Source organism: Microcebus murinus, chromosome 4 (genome assembly GCF_040939455.1).
Source record: "Microcebus murinus isolate Inina chromosome 4, M.murinus_Inina_mat1.0, whole genome shotgun sequence".
In the NCBI taxonomy this organism is placed as follows: domain Eukaryota; kingdom Metazoa; phylum Chordata; class Mammalia; order Primates; family Cheirogaleidae; genus Microcebus; species Microcebus murinus.
In genome coordinates this window covers 23618038-23634068 of record NC_134107.1, presented here as the reverse complement: position 1 = coordinate 23634068, position 16031 = coordinate 23618038, and the positions used below count along the sequence as shown (strand labels likewise).

Here is a 16031-nt window from a genome sequence, read left to right as displayed (position 1 = left end):
GATCCATGGGGAATGATAATGAAGTGTCCTCTCTGGACCTAGCGACACTTGTGGGTTGTGGAAACCACAAGTTGTTCTGGCATATGACCATATGACATATATATATATATATATATATATATATATATATATATATATATATATATATATGTATATATATATATGTATGTATATATATATATGCATGTGTATATGTGTGTGTGTTTAGATAAATATATGATGAAAATAATTGTAATAAAAAATATACAAAATAGAATAGAGCCCACTGGTTAAAATATCCTCTGCAAAATACCCTAATATTCTTTTAGGAATGGTCCTTTTAGGGATGCTATGCAAGTAATGGTTTGGAAGGGCAAGAGTAGCACCAAGGAGACAAGTTAGAAGGCTAGCACAGTGGTCTTGGTGAGAGGTGATGGTGCAGAGCTGGAGGGAGTGGCATTAGAGATGGGAAGAGATAGTCAAAATAGAGCCAGCAGGACTTGCTAATGGATTGGTGAGAGGAAAGGAAGGAATAAAGGCTGACTCCTAGCCTTTGGGGTTTGAGCAATTGGCTGGATGATTTATTGAGATGGAAAGAATTGGGAGAATGACTTCTGCAGGGATATAGAATCAAGAATTGTGTTTTAGACATGTTAGGTTTGAGGTGCCTGTCGTTTATCCAGGTGGAGATATTAAGTAAGTGGTTGGTTATCTCAGGAATGTTCAAGGCTAAACATAAATTTAGAGATCACCAGATTATAGGTGTTATTTAATGTGATGGTAACTAGATGAGATTACTTAAAAAGAAAGAGTTTCATGAGGGGAATAGGGCCTCAGCATGAACCCTCAGGAACTTCATTATTTAGAAGTCTAGTAAGGTGAGAACCAGCAAGAGAGAGGGAGAGGAGGCACCATGAACAACAGCAGATTGTCAATACTCACTAGTGTTATGGACCTGCTCACTTTTGAGCAGGTTTGTGTATAACTAAATTATACACAAATACATGGGAAAAGGTATTGGAGGTGCCTCATCCCCAGTATACCCAATTCTTCTGTTTAATCCAATAAAACTGTATCTAAGAACCTTTCCAAATATGGAAATAAAGTGTTTATTTTCATTATGTTGCAGATAGAATCAGAGAAGTCCTCTATACTTTAGGCTTCCAGTACGTCATAAGAATGGGTGTGTGCTCAGGAGAAATAGATGCTTTTTTAAGGAAATGGAGATTATAAATTTTTGTAACCACCAATTTAATACAAATCAGGGCAATTGTTGCAGGGTTCCATTTATTCTTCATTTGTTCATTCATTAAGAATCAAACCTATTTCATTAATCATATGTTAAGAGATCATTCACTTTGGCCCAACTCAATAAGCTATTACTCCACACTACTTGAAATTTCCAAGCATGCACAGGAAGATTTGGAGGAAATCAGAATCAACATCTGTCTTTGAATATTGGTGAAATAACTAGCACATGTTTAATCAAACATCTTCGGAAGCCCATTATGACCCTCCTAAGTTATAACGATTTAAACCTTGGGAGTATGTTGATATCTATTTGGGTAACTCAGCACTGTGATTGGTTGTTGTCTGATTTGGCAATGGATTATTAATGTGCTTCTGTCCTTAGGTCTGGCGGGAATTTCCTGACCGCTTGGTGGGTTACCCAGGTCGTCTGCATCTCTGGGACCATGAGATGAGTAAGTGGAAGTATGAGTCTGAGTGGACTAATGAGGTGTCCATGGTGCTCACAGGAGCAGCTTTTTATCACAAGGTAAGGGGTGGGGCAGGCTGGGGCAGGTGGGTCTGGGCTGACAAAGCTGAGAGCATGACACACATTTAATTTTGACCCAGTTTAATTTTCCATACCTGCTACTGGGTTTAGGAAAAATGTTCTACTCAGATGGCTTAGAAAAGCCAGGTGGTGTGATATTCCTTTAAAAATAAAGCTTTTGTTTTTCTAATTATTAAAGTAATACATTCTCATAGTAGAAAATATGAACATTTATAACAATAAAATTAAGAAGAAAAGTTATTTGTAATCCTGTCACATAGAGATAGCCATTATTATTGTTTAGTTGTTTTTTCAGCTTGCCTTTTATTTATTTACTTATTCATACCTATACACAGGCAGTTGTAAATATTCTCATCAGCCTCCTTTTTTCATGTGTTAGATTGTAAGCATTTTCTCATGTCATTAACATTTCTTCATAAACCATTACTTCTTAGCATAATTATTAAAATACCATTATATTCACATTCCATAAATCATGTATAACTATTTCTCTATCATTGGATATTTAAGTTTCTAATGTTTTGCTATTTTAGATAATGCTTAATATCTAATACTTAAATAGTGATTAATGCCCATTTTTATAACTGTTTGTACTCTTGACCATTGTGTTATAGAGTCCTAGAGGAAGAATTATTATATCAAAGGAAACTAACATTTTGGTTTTTTGAGATACATATTTTGGTTTCAGTATTCTTTGTGCCAGTTTACACTCTAACCAGCAAAATAAAAAACTGACTCTTTTACCATACCGTTTCTTGCATGAAATATATATATATTTAAGAACATTAAACTTTGCTATTCTGAAAAGTAAAAGTGAATCTTATTGTTTAAACTTTCATTTGATTATGAGTAAGGTTGAAATTCTTTTGTATGTTTATTAGCCTTTTGTACTTCCTCTCTTCTACGAATCATTCCTTCATATTTTTGACTCTTTTTTTAATTAGGGAGAGATTGGATAATATGTATTTGATTTTAAAATATTCAGTGTGATGATAGAGTGCACCCTGGTAGTGCATGGTTTAATCAAACAACAACTTATTCGTTGTCAGCAGTAACATAAGGAACTGATGTCAGGAGAAAGGTCTGTTCAACTCAGCACAGTTAATTTAGTTTATCTATATTTATATTGATTGCTTGTTGTCAGCTCAGCACTGCTGCCCTCATGTTTTTCGATGGTCCAGATCCAGAAATGGGTTTTTGTTCTTAGTAAAAAAAATTCCCAAAAGCTAAGGTTTTTAATTCTTGGAATTTAAAGGTCGTATACATTTTATTTTTTTGACCCATTAATTTCTATACTATTTCATCCATGTAGGTTGTGGTAGTTTCAGAATTGCCTCATTTTTGTTCTACTTTGAAAAGTACATGCCCTTGAAAAAGAATGACCATATAAAAGATGCTTAGTCACTTGACCAACAGCATTCTAATACTTCCTTTTGCCCTTTCTATTGATACAGCTCTGATACAGTGATTAGTCTTAAGGGAGAAAGCTAGTCCCTGTGCCGTGGCTACATTGCCTCTTATATATTAGCCAAAGGGAACTACTATTTAAATGTTTCTTCTTTTTGTCTCACCTGACAGTATTTTAATTACCTGTATACCTACAAAATGCCTGGGGATATTAAGAACTGGGTGGATGCTCATATGAATTGTGAAGACATTGCCATGAATTTCCTGGTGGCTAACGTCACAGGGAAAGCAGTCATCAAGGTAGGGGTCTCTGCCACTCACTTGCTTTGTAATTTTGGGGCAGGTCTCTACTCTGTGATCCTCTGTGAGAAGCTCTTGTAACTATAAATGAAGTATTGGACTAGATGAACTTTAAGCTCCCTTTCTGTGAATGACGCTGTCATATTAGAAAATTGAAGTTAGGCTTTGACAATTTAAACAGTTTTCTTTTTTTATACAGTTTCTTTAGTTATAGTTTTTAACCTACAGCATCAGAAATAAAGGTGACAATGATCAATCTATAAATCATGTTTTAAGAAAACATTTAATTTTATTTTCAAAGCTGATTTGGAATCTAGTTCTGTTAGCTAAAGGATGCAGTTTATATATTTCGTAAGGTAGCAGGAGTTTTTTGTTGTTGTTGTTGTTGTTGTTTTATGTTGAGAAGGTAGTATGCCTTGTATAATTATGTAACTACAGTTGTCCTAAACATTATTTTTAAATGCCAATTACCAGTTTTTAAAAGTACATTTTAAAAGCTGAGAATATATAAAAATCCTATGGGAGGTATTTATATCTGTAAAAGATCTCAATAAGATCCCTAGATATGTAGAGAAAGTATGCTTCTTTATAGGGATAGAATCATCTTGACCTTTTTTTCTTGTAGATTAGAATTCCATGTGGAAAAATGGGCAATGCCAGATTCCTGTATGAATCTGCCTAGAAAAGCTAGATTCCTAGGGGAGTTTACACTGGAAGCATGATATGGCATTGCCCGCTGATTACTCATGCTGTTAATTGATGAGAGAAGCCAGATTGAGTAAGAGAAGAGGAAAAACCACTATCCATGTTCACCAAACTTTCCCCAATCTCCACCCTATCCCCCAGCTCTCTAAATAATTCAGTAAACAGCTGACTGCAAGGAAAATTAAAGGATGTAAATTGTGAGGGTTGTTTTTAAGGGACCCCCCATCCCCCAAATCCCAAATTTGTTTTTCAACATGTCTTTAGCTGTGGCTATGTACCCTGGACAGTAATTCCCAGTGTCTCTTTGCTTCTCAGCCTGGCCTTAGTTGTCTAGCTTTCTTTCCCCCCATCCCTTCACTATTGGATAGCAGCCTCCCCTGAGTTTGCTAGAAAGATCACTAGACATTGAGGGCTTGGGAGGGTGGTGGGAAGTCAGGGAAAAGTATTCAGAAGAACCACTGGAATTTTTTCCTGACTCAAGGGATTGCAGAATAAGCCGGCATCTTCAAGAGCATGGTGCTGCGCATAGCATGTGCCATTAGCTGGAAGGAGGAGAAAGAGTGCCTGTTGGAACTAAGGTTACGGCGAAAGTTATGGGAAGCTGTATTTCATCGCCCTTATGGCTGCAAGAACAAATGGTGTTTATACAAGGACCTTGGCAGTGAGAAAACAGTCATTAAGCAGGAATTAAGGAGCTTGTCATCACCACTTCTTTCCAGTTACAGAAGGCAAAACCCCTCCAAGCCTTTTTTATTGGGCCCTTGTGAGTTCTGCCGTTGGCTGAGCCAGACAGAATTGAATGGAGGAATGGCGAGGTGTGTGTGTGTGTGTGTGTGTGTATACTCACGTGTGTGCAACATCTCAGCTTACAGCACAAGCATCCAAGGTGGTGTCACAGCATGATTTTATTGTCCTTGGCACTGACATCCAGGTATATTTTTGTCTTCTTCTGGCAGGTAACTCCACGAAAGAAATTCAAGTGTCCTGAGTGCACAGCCATTGATGGGCTTTCACTAGACCAGACACACATGGTGGAGAGGTGGGTGAGCCTCCAACTAAAAGTTCACCCTAGCCTCTGATCTCCATTTCCTGCCGTGGGCCTGTTTATGGGACTTTGTGGGAGATATAAGGACAGCAGCTGGCAGCCATAGTCACCTCCATTTGCACTGTGGGAATTGGGTTAGTTCAAGCCCAGGTCACCCAAAGAATTAATTTGGAATGCTACTCACTCAATTTGTAATGGCTGGAAGGGTCTTAAAAATATAGCTGGCCTTAAGCTCCAGAAGCCAGATCTCTGTGTGGACTAAGCAGTTAACCATCTACAGTCATTTGAGTGGAAGCTAGTTAATTCCAAGGAAATACTGGATTGGCTTTCAGGATAATATCTCCATGTTATAGTAAAAGCTTGATTAGAAAGAATTAAACCAAACCCACCAGAGACAAATTACCTTTGCTGACACTACTGAAACGCCTGCCAAGAACAGGATCGAAAGCAAAACTCTTTATGTTACAGAGAGAGGGACAGGGCAGTCTGAAATACTACCTTTACTTCGATTCAGTCAGTTACTCAACAAGCACACCTTTGTGTGGCATGTAATCCTAGGCCTCGTAGGTGAGTATAAAAAGGGGTGGGAGATGTGTGTCTTCCCTTAAGACTCATAACCTTGTACTAGACCTAATAGCTCTCACCTGTACCCAAGAAGGACCCCAAGGTTCAAAGTGTCTGAATCAAATCTAATTCTTTCCAATGGCAGCTCCTTACACAGGCAGCAAGCTCTGACATCCCAGTAGCACTGTTGTCAAGAGACCAAAATGCACTAAGAGAATGTTATAGCAGACCTTCAGAATGAGATACCTAGTTCAAGTTCCATAGATGTCATATGCATCTACTTGCAGAATTTATTTCTAAAATATATCTGCTATATTAAAATCCTTCAAGCCTGGAGGATTTTTTGTACAGAAAGTTGTTTCGATTGGCATGGATTCTTCTATCATGTTTCATTCCTTCTTACTCCCTAAATAATCTTTTTTATCTCTTTCATATATAAACATCTTACCCAAATGGCATGACTTTTACCAACTGTCAGTGTGAAATAATACACTATAACGATTTTGGAAATATCTGCCACTGCCCCTAGTGTCATATGTTTCACACAGTTAAGGGCAGTCACATTAACTGTCATGGCTCATTTGGGAGAGGACCCTACTTGTACCTCTGTTGGAGTACATGAAATTTTTATTTAAACCTCCCCCATTCTCTGTATTTGGGGAGAATTCGTAACAGCAAGCCAAGTGGTTAGTTAAAATGCTAGGGGTCCAGGAAAGGAGGTGTAGGGAGAAAAGTCAACCTGATAATGACCTTCAAGTTCATGGTGATGCTAAACAACTCTTCTCTAGCACCACTGAGATTAAAATAAATTTAAAGAGGTTTAAAAGTCAGTGAGGGAGATTTAACTTAGATATAATTATTATCAAACACTGAAGAAAATAACTAAGGGAGATACGGAGGCTTCCTCTTTGGAAGAGACTTATGAAAATAGAATACGCAGGGCGCAGTGGCTCACACCTATAATCCTAGCACTCTGGGAGGCTGAGGTGGGCGGATTGCTCGAGGTCAGGAGTTCGAAACCAGCCTGAGCAAGAGCGAGACCCCGTCTCTACTAAAAATAGAAAGAAATTAATTGGCCAACTACTATATATAGAAAAAATTAGCCAGGCATGGTGGTGCATGCCTGTAGTCCCAGCTATTCGGGAGACTGAGGCAGTAGGATCACTTGAGCCTAGGAGTTGGAGGTTGCTATGACCTAGGCTGACACACGGCACTCACTTTAGCCTGGGCAACAGAGTGAGACTCTGTCTCAAAAAAAAAAAAAAAGAAAGAAAATAGAATAGACAACTACCTAGATGTTGTTAGGCTTGAATCAGATTATGTCAGTTTGTAATTATCAATAACAACAACATATGCATATATGTACATACACAAACATACATTTATATACATATAAAAAATCATAATCCAAAGCTATTCATGATAAGTGTCCTGAGGGAGGTTCAAAGGGTTATAATGGATCAGGTGAAAGAGAATTAACGTCTTGCTAGATTGATTATTAAGAATAACTTTGTAAAAGAGGTGACATTTGAAGTGAACCTTCAAAAATAACTAGTATCCCAGCCAGTAAAACTCTGGGCAAGAAGAGGGGATTCTAGGCAGGGACAACTGGAAGATGGGTCAAAGGTGCCTGATAAACAAGTTCAAAGTTCATTTGGCAAGCAATAAGAAGTCCAACTTGACTAGAGCCTAGAATGCTGCGGGCCTGTTAGTACCAGGCTGCAAAGGGCTTTGAGTCCCCATTTAAGGAGCTTGAACTTTTTCCTTCAGCCTCTGGTAACCCATGAAAGGTTTGTGAACAGGAAACTAGCTTGATCAAAGTATCTCTTTCTGATTAATTTGGAAATACTTCAAAGGATGGAATGAAGGATAAAGAGATTGGAGAAAGGAGACCATTGAACTAAGCTCAGTGTGGAAGGGAAGGAATAAATTAAATTATAAGAGATTTGTTTTCCAAGGGAAGATATGTCAGAACTTGGTTTCCAATTGAGTAGATGTGGGAAGGTTATGGAGGAGTTGGAGGAGTTGGCAGAGATAACTCTTAGATTTTGAGTTAAGAGGAATGTAGTACCTTTAAAAGTGTAAATGATATAGTTAGGAGGAGATGCTAATTAGGGGAAGGTTTGTTAAGACAGTGTAATTAATGAGAACAGGAAGAGATCTTGATGGTAAAATTGGAGAACAATAAGGTAGGTGATTTGTGGGTCTTGACTTCTGTGTATGAGATGAGTATACTGAGATGTGGAGCTAGAACTTTACAAAGAAGTTTGGTGTCTATAGGGGATTGGTTTCAGGACTTTTCAAGGATACCCAAATTCACAGATGCTCAAGTCCCTTATATAAAATGTCACAGGCTTTGCACATGACTTTTGCACATTCTTCTATATACTTTAAATCATCACTAGATTACTTATAATACCTAATACAATGTACATAGTTGTTATACTGTATTGTTTAGGGAATAATGAAAAAAAAGTCTATACATGTTCAGTGCAAATGCAGTTTTTTCCCACAAATATTTTTGATCCACAGTAGGTTGAATCCACAGATGCAGAACCCACAGATATGGACGGCCAACTGTATTTGGAAGTCATCTGCCCAGAGACAGCAGTTGACTAAAGAAAGCAAAGGGCAGAATCTTGAGAAATTCTGATATTTTGAAGACAGAAAGAGAGAAGCAACCACTGGAGAAGCCAAGAGAAAAACTGGCAGATACAGTGCTCAGAAGCAAGGGAGGAATGAGAAACATGCAAACTGAGAGCAGGTCTTTGAATTAAATGGTTATTAGGGACCTTTAAAAAAAATAATAGCCAGGTATGGCAACATGCACCTGTAGTCCCAGCCACTCAGAAGGCTGAGGCAGGAGAATCGCTTGAGCCCAGAAGTTTGAGGTTGCAGAGAGATGTGATCTCACCACTGTACTTCAGCATGAGCAACAGAGTGAGACCCATCTCGAAAATAGTAATAATAATAATGATAATAATAATCATAATAGCATAGAGTGATGAAGCCAAAGGGTCATAGAGCATGAGTCAGTGGTGAAGAAATACAGTTAGTGAATTAAATTACCCTTGTGAGAAATTTAATAGGGAATAGATAGAAATAAATCCTGAAATAGCAACTGGGAGCGAAACTATTGGATTAAAGATTGAGTCACTGAATTATTAAATGAGGTATTCATATTGGGAGGGAGGAAGACATGATTTAAGCTATCTTGGGTAGACAAAGAGATTACAACTATAGAATTTTTTGTTTGTTTTGGCTTTTAATAGTTTCCTTTACAGAAGACACAGTTACACAAAGCAGTGAAAGCATTAACCACTTCACAAGTATGACCTTGTGTTGGGTTTTGTGGTTCAGTGAGATTATTTAGTCCTATATTTGTGGTTTGGGGTCAGAAATGTCAGTTGCATAAGAGAGTAGCTTTTACTACCCAGCATCCATTTCCAGCACTGGTAGGTAGTTCTTTAAGTGCCAGAAGAATTTGTAGCTGTCATTTTGACCAGTGTCTTCCCCAAGGTCAGGGCCATCAGGCAGACAGCCCTGATTTCAGAAAAAGAACAGTGTTGATTTAGGCCACTCTCTGTTCAAATTATGAATTTGCTACTTATTGGCTGTCTTTCCTAAGGAAGTTGATTTACCTTATCTGAACTTCCGTCTTTTTATCTCTTAAAATAAGGATATTAATATCTATCAAATCGTGATGTCCATTCACAGGTTCAACAAGTATTGATTGAGCATATTTGTACCAAACTGTCATATGCCAAGGATGAATGAAGTAATGATCCCCAAAACCCTGTCACACGGTGCCTGGCCGTGTTCGCTTCCTTTCTAGGTTCCCTGGCATTCGTCTTAAAGGCTCCTGATTCCTTTAAGTAATAGTATGTGTTTGAAAGGAAAATAGAAAACTTATAATCCTTTCCTCCCTAGACACTTTCATTACCTCAGAGATAGACATCGGCAGTTCTTAGTGTGTTTGTACTTGATTGGGAAACAGCCTTGGAGAACAGTTACTGAAAGGGTAGCTGGACCCCTGACAGAACCACTCAGGTGGGCCACCAGCAACCAGACAAACTCATTATCTACCTTAACCTGTTCCCCAGCCCAGATCCCCTGTGTGAAAAGAAGGTAGGAAACACCGTCATCACCTGGCAGGAGAGTTAAGGACCTGGACCATGGAGAAGGGGCCTGCCACTTCTCCAGTGCATGGCGGTGCAAGGAAAAAGAAGTACTCACTAGACCTGGGTTAGCCAGGGGCAGCTGTCAACAAATCGAGCTGGCCTGAGCCGGCGTGGCTTCCTGCCGGTGGCCCATGGCTCGTCTGCACGTCTGGTTACAAAGGATGGCGCATGCGTAGGTGGCTGCTCTCTGTGACTGTCTCTGAGCCCCGGTTTCTCTCCAGTGGAGCTGGCTGCAGTGCGAACCCCAGCTGCTCCTTTGGAACGTCCTGCGCGACTCTAGACTCAGCCGACCCTTCCCTGGCTTGGGAGGCCCCAGTACTTTTCATGAATGAACGGAGCCAGGACTGACTGTATGTGGGAAGTGGGCTGAGAAAGCTGTACCTCTCCTTCAGCCTGGAGCAAAAAATGACCTGTACCTCTCCCCTAGATGGTCAGAAAGCCCCTTAGAGCAGGGCTGGGTTGTCCTTCGGGGTTAGAGCCCAGTTGATTCAGAAAATATTGATTTAGGGAGGGGCTAAATACAGTGAAAGGACAGCCTTGAGTCTCCAAGGGAGAAAGCCATGTTTTCAAAGAACAATTTATGGCTGGTCAGGTAATGTTTAACTTAGATTATATCTAATCGAGAAACTATTCTCATACCCCTTTGGCAAGTGGGGAAACTGAGGCTCTGGAGTAGCAGGCGGTCATTCACCTCCTTATCGGCAGGGCAGGGAGGGGAACATGGGATGTTCTGGGTTCTCCAGCTCTTTCCCACCCTCTCTGCTCTCAAGAGAAGGAAAAATGGTGCCTGCTGTCTTTCTTTAGACCACACAAGGATCAGGAAGACTTCTTTCTTCATGACCTTGCCTTGCCTAAATTTCCTGGGCTGTTCCATCTCATTCAGCTTAAGATAGGGAAAGGGAATAAGCCTGCTCCAAAGTTTATTTTATTCATTTTATTTTATTTAAAATTTTATATCCTTGTGGGTTTTTTCATCTCTTTGTAAAAACTGTTAAACAGTACTGGAAAATAACGTAAAATGTGGCAGAGACTTCTGTAGGAACGCCCCCCAAAAAACAAAAACAAAGGAGACATTGTCCTCAGTACTCTCGTGAGGCTGTGGAGCCACTGTCCTCTGCCAGGAGCCAGATTCTTCTTTTGTACATACTCACTAGTACCTGCACTGGGCACAGTTGAGCTTTGCTGGCCAGAGTCCGCATGCATAATAACTGGAAACTAGAATAATCTGTCCATGTTTACAGGCAGAACAACTGTTAAAAGTAAAACCTTGAAGAGATTTGACTTTGTCTGCCACTTCTTTGACACCGTCTTTTGAAGTGAGGGAAGCTATTGTCCAATGCTTGATCTGTATTATTCTGTTAAAACCCATCATTAGTCTTTTCCCCAATCTCCCCTCAATTTGGAACCTGGGAGCACCACCCTCTGAGTCCAGCAGGAGGGAAACTTAGGAACTATCGAGTTACGGTAGAGTGTCCAACAAGGAGCAAAGTCTCTATCACCAATGCTAGCCTGAGTTTTTAAGCCAGTTCCACCACTTTCTAGCTCAGAGTCCTTAGACAAGTTTCTTTACCTCTTGAACCTTAACTTCCTAATCCATAATGTGAAGCTACTATAAACCCAACCTTTGGGCAAGAAGGGTGAGGATGGGAGAGGCGTACTTTAAGGAATCCGTGAGATATGTATGTAAATTATCCAACAGCTGTTGATTTCCAGTCGCTCCCATTGCACCCTACAACTATGTTACTAAATAAATTTGAGTCATCTCATAATTAAGACTTCAGCCTCAGGAGTTAGAATGCCTGTGCTTGGCTCTGGCTCTTCCTAGTTTTTTGACCTTTGGACGTGTTATTGGGCCTCTCTCTCTCTGTTTTCCCACTGTAAAATGGGAGTAATAGTAGGACCTGCCCCATAGGGTGGTTGTGAGGATTAAGTGAGTTATTGATATATAATATGTTGGAACATATAATAATAGTAGCTGTTGTTGATTTGTGGTATTGGTGGGTACAGTGATGTTATTAGCTAAAAGCCCAAAATGAAATGGTAACAAACTTTTTTAGAAACATAATGACCAAGAGAAAAGAATTGATAGCACTCTTCCCTATTAATTTAGGAAGGTTTGGGCTTCCTAAAGCCCAAAGCACTTGAATAAAAACTTGTTGATTAAAATAATTGGCAATAATACTTGCAAGATGTCTGAAGACAGAGAGACTTCTTGTTGTCTGTATCTCGAAATTCAGCTCCGGCTTGGTCAATGGCTCAGCCTCTGACTAGTTTGTTCTCATTGTAGCTCTCTCAGGAGCCCTGGGCCTGAGGACAGGGAGGGTATTGACCTTTCTGAAATGCATCCTTGAGGTCCCCTTGACTTCAAAAGCAGCTTTTCCAGGCTCTTCTCCTCTGGCCTGGTGCTCACCGTCCTCGTTACCAGCTGTCACGCTCAGCTGGCCTGACTGACCAGAACCTTTCCACAAAGGCGCCTGACCGGTCGCCTCTGAGGAGGTGGCTCGCTGGGCTTTGCGGGTGGAGTGGAGGTGAGGAGACGGGCCCTCCCCTCCTCCAGCGTGCCATGCTATTCTGCCACTAAGCTGTGTGGGACTGACAAGAAATTATGAAGGCGGTCCTGTGTGAGCCGTAGCTCTCACAGAAGAGCTTGTGCACGTTGACCGCTAACTCCCAGAGACTGCCACTTACAGGCTCTCCATAAATGTTAGTGGAATGAAGTGTTTAGTGCGTAAAATTTGGGTTCACTGCCCCATCATCTTCCTTTGCCTTCCATTACTACATGAATAAGGTCTTCCCTTCTGCCATTTAAACTTCAATAAGCTGATGCTGAGGTCCAAAATAGCTTTTTCCTTTCCATCCTTCGCCTTCTCTGTAGCTGGCAGAGATGGGGTTAAGAATTGTTGGCAGCTAATCCACCTTGGTTTGAGGCCTGCTCATACTGAGCGGGAAGAATGACTGGAATTTGAGGGGGAGGGGAAAAGATATTCTGACCTCTGCAGGCCCATGGCCTTCAAACTGCATCTCCTGTTCACTTGCTCCCACTGAACTAGTAGTTAAGGTACCTACCCCTAGATCACCTCTTTTATTCACTCCTTTCCACCTTTTTCAGAACCTGGGAGCAGACTAGGACTTTGAGGTTCTTTGTTGATGTTGAACATTATGTATTTTGCTGTCATCTTTCAGCCTCTTGAACATTTTCTCTTTTCTGTCTGCCCCCATCCCTCTCATTCTGCCCAACTCCCCTCCCCAAACCCTACAGGTCTGAGTGCATCAACAAGTTTGCTTCAGTCTTCGGGACCATGCCTCTCAAGGTGGTGGAACACCGGGCCGATCCTGTCCTGTACAAAGACGACTTTCCTGAGAAACTGAAGAGCTTCCCCAACATTGGCAGCTTATGAAACGTGGTGTTGGTGGAGGTCTGAACGTGAGGCTTAGACAGAAGAAGGGAACAAGACCTCCCAGCACGCTGATACCGGGGTAGGGGGTTTAGGGTGGAAGGTGACCTCCTGGACCTTGGCATGTACCCACCTAACCTACTTTCTCAAGAGCAGGAACCTGGAAGGAATATCTAAGTCCCTCAAGCTGTGCAGCCTCTAAATTGTGTTTCTTAGAATCTCCGATGGGTTCTTTTTGAAAATGCCAAATGGAAGCCCTTGTGGCATCGTCCAGATTTAAATCGAGCTCAAGGCTCCCTTTGTTTTCCGTTCCAGTATAACAATCGGAAAGGAAACTTCACTGACTGTAGGACTGCTGGAGAAGAGAAACCTCTTGACTCCTTTTAGAGTCAGAGAGTCACGTACAAGGTACCATACCTCGCTTTATTTCACATCACTGAGTTTCCTGGAGAAATAGCCAAGCCCAGAATTTGGTGTAAAACCCGAACATCTTGGTGGGATTTGATGGATGCCTGAGAACCGGGGATGCTGAGCTCGTGCAGAAGAAGAGCACCAGCTGCTGAGTCAGGATCTGTCAGTTCCATGAACTAGTCCTCATTGGTTTGGCCTTTTGATATGATTAAAATTATTTTTTATTCCTTTTTCTACTGTGTCTGAAATACTGATTCTTGATAGTCCAGGGAACCATCTTTCTTCTTTTGTGTAATTTAACTCTGCCTTCTGCCCATATCTGGGAAAATACATAGCCAGGAGGAATATCTGGTACCATGTACATTGAGCATAAGGAAGGTCCCAAATCATAAACATTCTAAGAGCAGATGACTCCAAAAACCTCCAGAGGAATCCATTCGGTTCCTGATTAGATCCAGTCAATGTTTTGTAGATGTTCTTGGGGGAAAAACAGAGGGTTTCTAATAGCCATACACTGAGTCACTTTAGCTGGTACCTGTTGTGAAAGTCGAGGGAGTTGTGACCCCTACCCCAAGGGGATGCCAAAATTTCCTTCATTCTTTTGGTATAAACTTAACATTAGCCAGGAAGGTTCTGGCTAACGTTAAATGCTGCTATAACAACGGCTTTGCAACAGTTGCCGGTATATTTAAATCATTAAATTTCAGCATTTACTAATACTGCACATGTGTGAATTATACCTCTTTAAGCCCAGTTGATGAACAAATCTACTCTGGCAAATGTTAAATGTTATGGATTCGAAACAGATTTATCTGGCTCTAATATTAAGATTAGCCACAGTTTGGGCTTTAGCCATAACATATGTCCCCAGAACACAAAATACATAACAATTTGCTTAGAATATGGATGTCATTACTGAAACCTAGTTGTATGCCAGTCGAAGTCACTCATACACCAACCATTGTCCTCCTGTGTGCCATGAAGGTAAGTGAGTAGTATGCTGTAGTCTCCTCAAGAGCCACTTCAGATGTGTTCCATAGACTTTGAGAAGTCAAAGAAAAATTTCAGAAGTAGCAAAACTGAAAGTGGAAATCACGAGGGTTTCATCTTTTTTCATATTTAAGGAGTGACAGAATCATGGACTGTTATTGCCCGAAGGGATAAGGGATCCTCTTGTCCAGTTCTTTTTGCAGATGCAGACACGGAAGCCGTGATTTGTCCAGTATATGACAGCTGCAAACACAGGTGCTCAATAAATACTTTTCACTGGGATAATATGCACTGGTCAGTGGGCGATACTGGAAAGTATTTTGGTCTCGTAATACTGGGGATGGTATGATTGAAAGCAAGAGAAAGGGATTTCTCTGCTGCCTTCCAGATACCAGAAACTGACAAGAACAATGAGTACTTCTGACCTGTCCAGGGGTTCTCTAGTTTATTTTCCAAGATGTGGAGCAGGTTCAGGTGAAGGCCTCACGTTTAACTCCCTGCTGAAAGCCACGAACTGTGCTAGCATTATGTATGTGTCCTGTCACCCTAGCTGCTTCAGATATTTCTGTTCTTTGGCTCATCACCGAATGTACTGCCTTATGGCTGGTTTCTGATCCAGTTTCCCTCCCATTTCTTAACTTTTTTTTAAAGAAACCTTATTAGCCCTTTGATTTTGGAAAAAGAACTCTTTCATTTGAGATCATTGGTAGCTCTAAAGAGCTGTGTGACTTTGTTGTCTTCTTAGGATTCATTGGAATTGAAAGGCATTAAAATGCCACTCCAAGTACCTCACTTCTCCCAGAAACATCTTGCAACATAGCATAAAACAATTTATATTATAGAAGTTTTATATCCTAGGCACTTGAAACAAACCTCAAAGTTTCTACCTTATGAACAGATAAATAGTATAGTCACTAGAAATTCAGGACAGGAATATAGCGGCGATCATGATCCACGGGTGCAGAGGGACCTGGGGACTCCACTGCCTTGCTAGTGTATTTCTGAGCTGCTAACCAGCAAGCTTCACCCCTAAGTGTGGGTCAGGATCATCTGCCCTTGGGATGCCACAGGGCCTAGTTTCAGAAGCGGAACAATAAAGCTAATTAAAATGTTCTGGCCTACAGCAGACAACAGCTGGGTTTAGATTAAGAAATCTTTTTAAAGAAATTGCATACTACTTGGCCTATAGGGAAGATGAACTCGTACTGGCCCTGGCCCAAGTGTGTGCCCTGAGCCACTGCCTTCGCCCCCAGGGA

General features: G+C 40.8%; 1 protein-coding gene across 2 annotated transcripts in view; it reads left to right on the top strand.

The window, feature by feature from the left end:
- EXT2 (exostosin glycosyltransferase 2) overlaps positions 1 to 14018 on the top strand; it is a 130527-nt gene extending 116509 nt beyond the window's left edge. For both annotated transcript variants that reach the window (XM_012790422.3, XM_012790441.2), the window contains 4 exons: positions 1613 to 1756; positions 3356 to 3484; positions 5146 to 5228; positions 13239 to 14018. In XM_012790422.3, the coding sequence (XP_012645876.1) occupies positions 1613 to 1756; positions 3356 to 3484; positions 5146 to 5228; positions 13239 to 13377 (495 nt within the window). In that variant the 3' untranslated portion in view covers positions 13378 to 14018. The remainder of the gene's footprint in view (positions 1 to 1612; positions 1757 to 3355; positions 3485 to 5145; positions 5229 to 13238) is intronic.
- The last annotated feature ends 2013 nt before the right edge of the window (positions 14019 to 16031 follow it).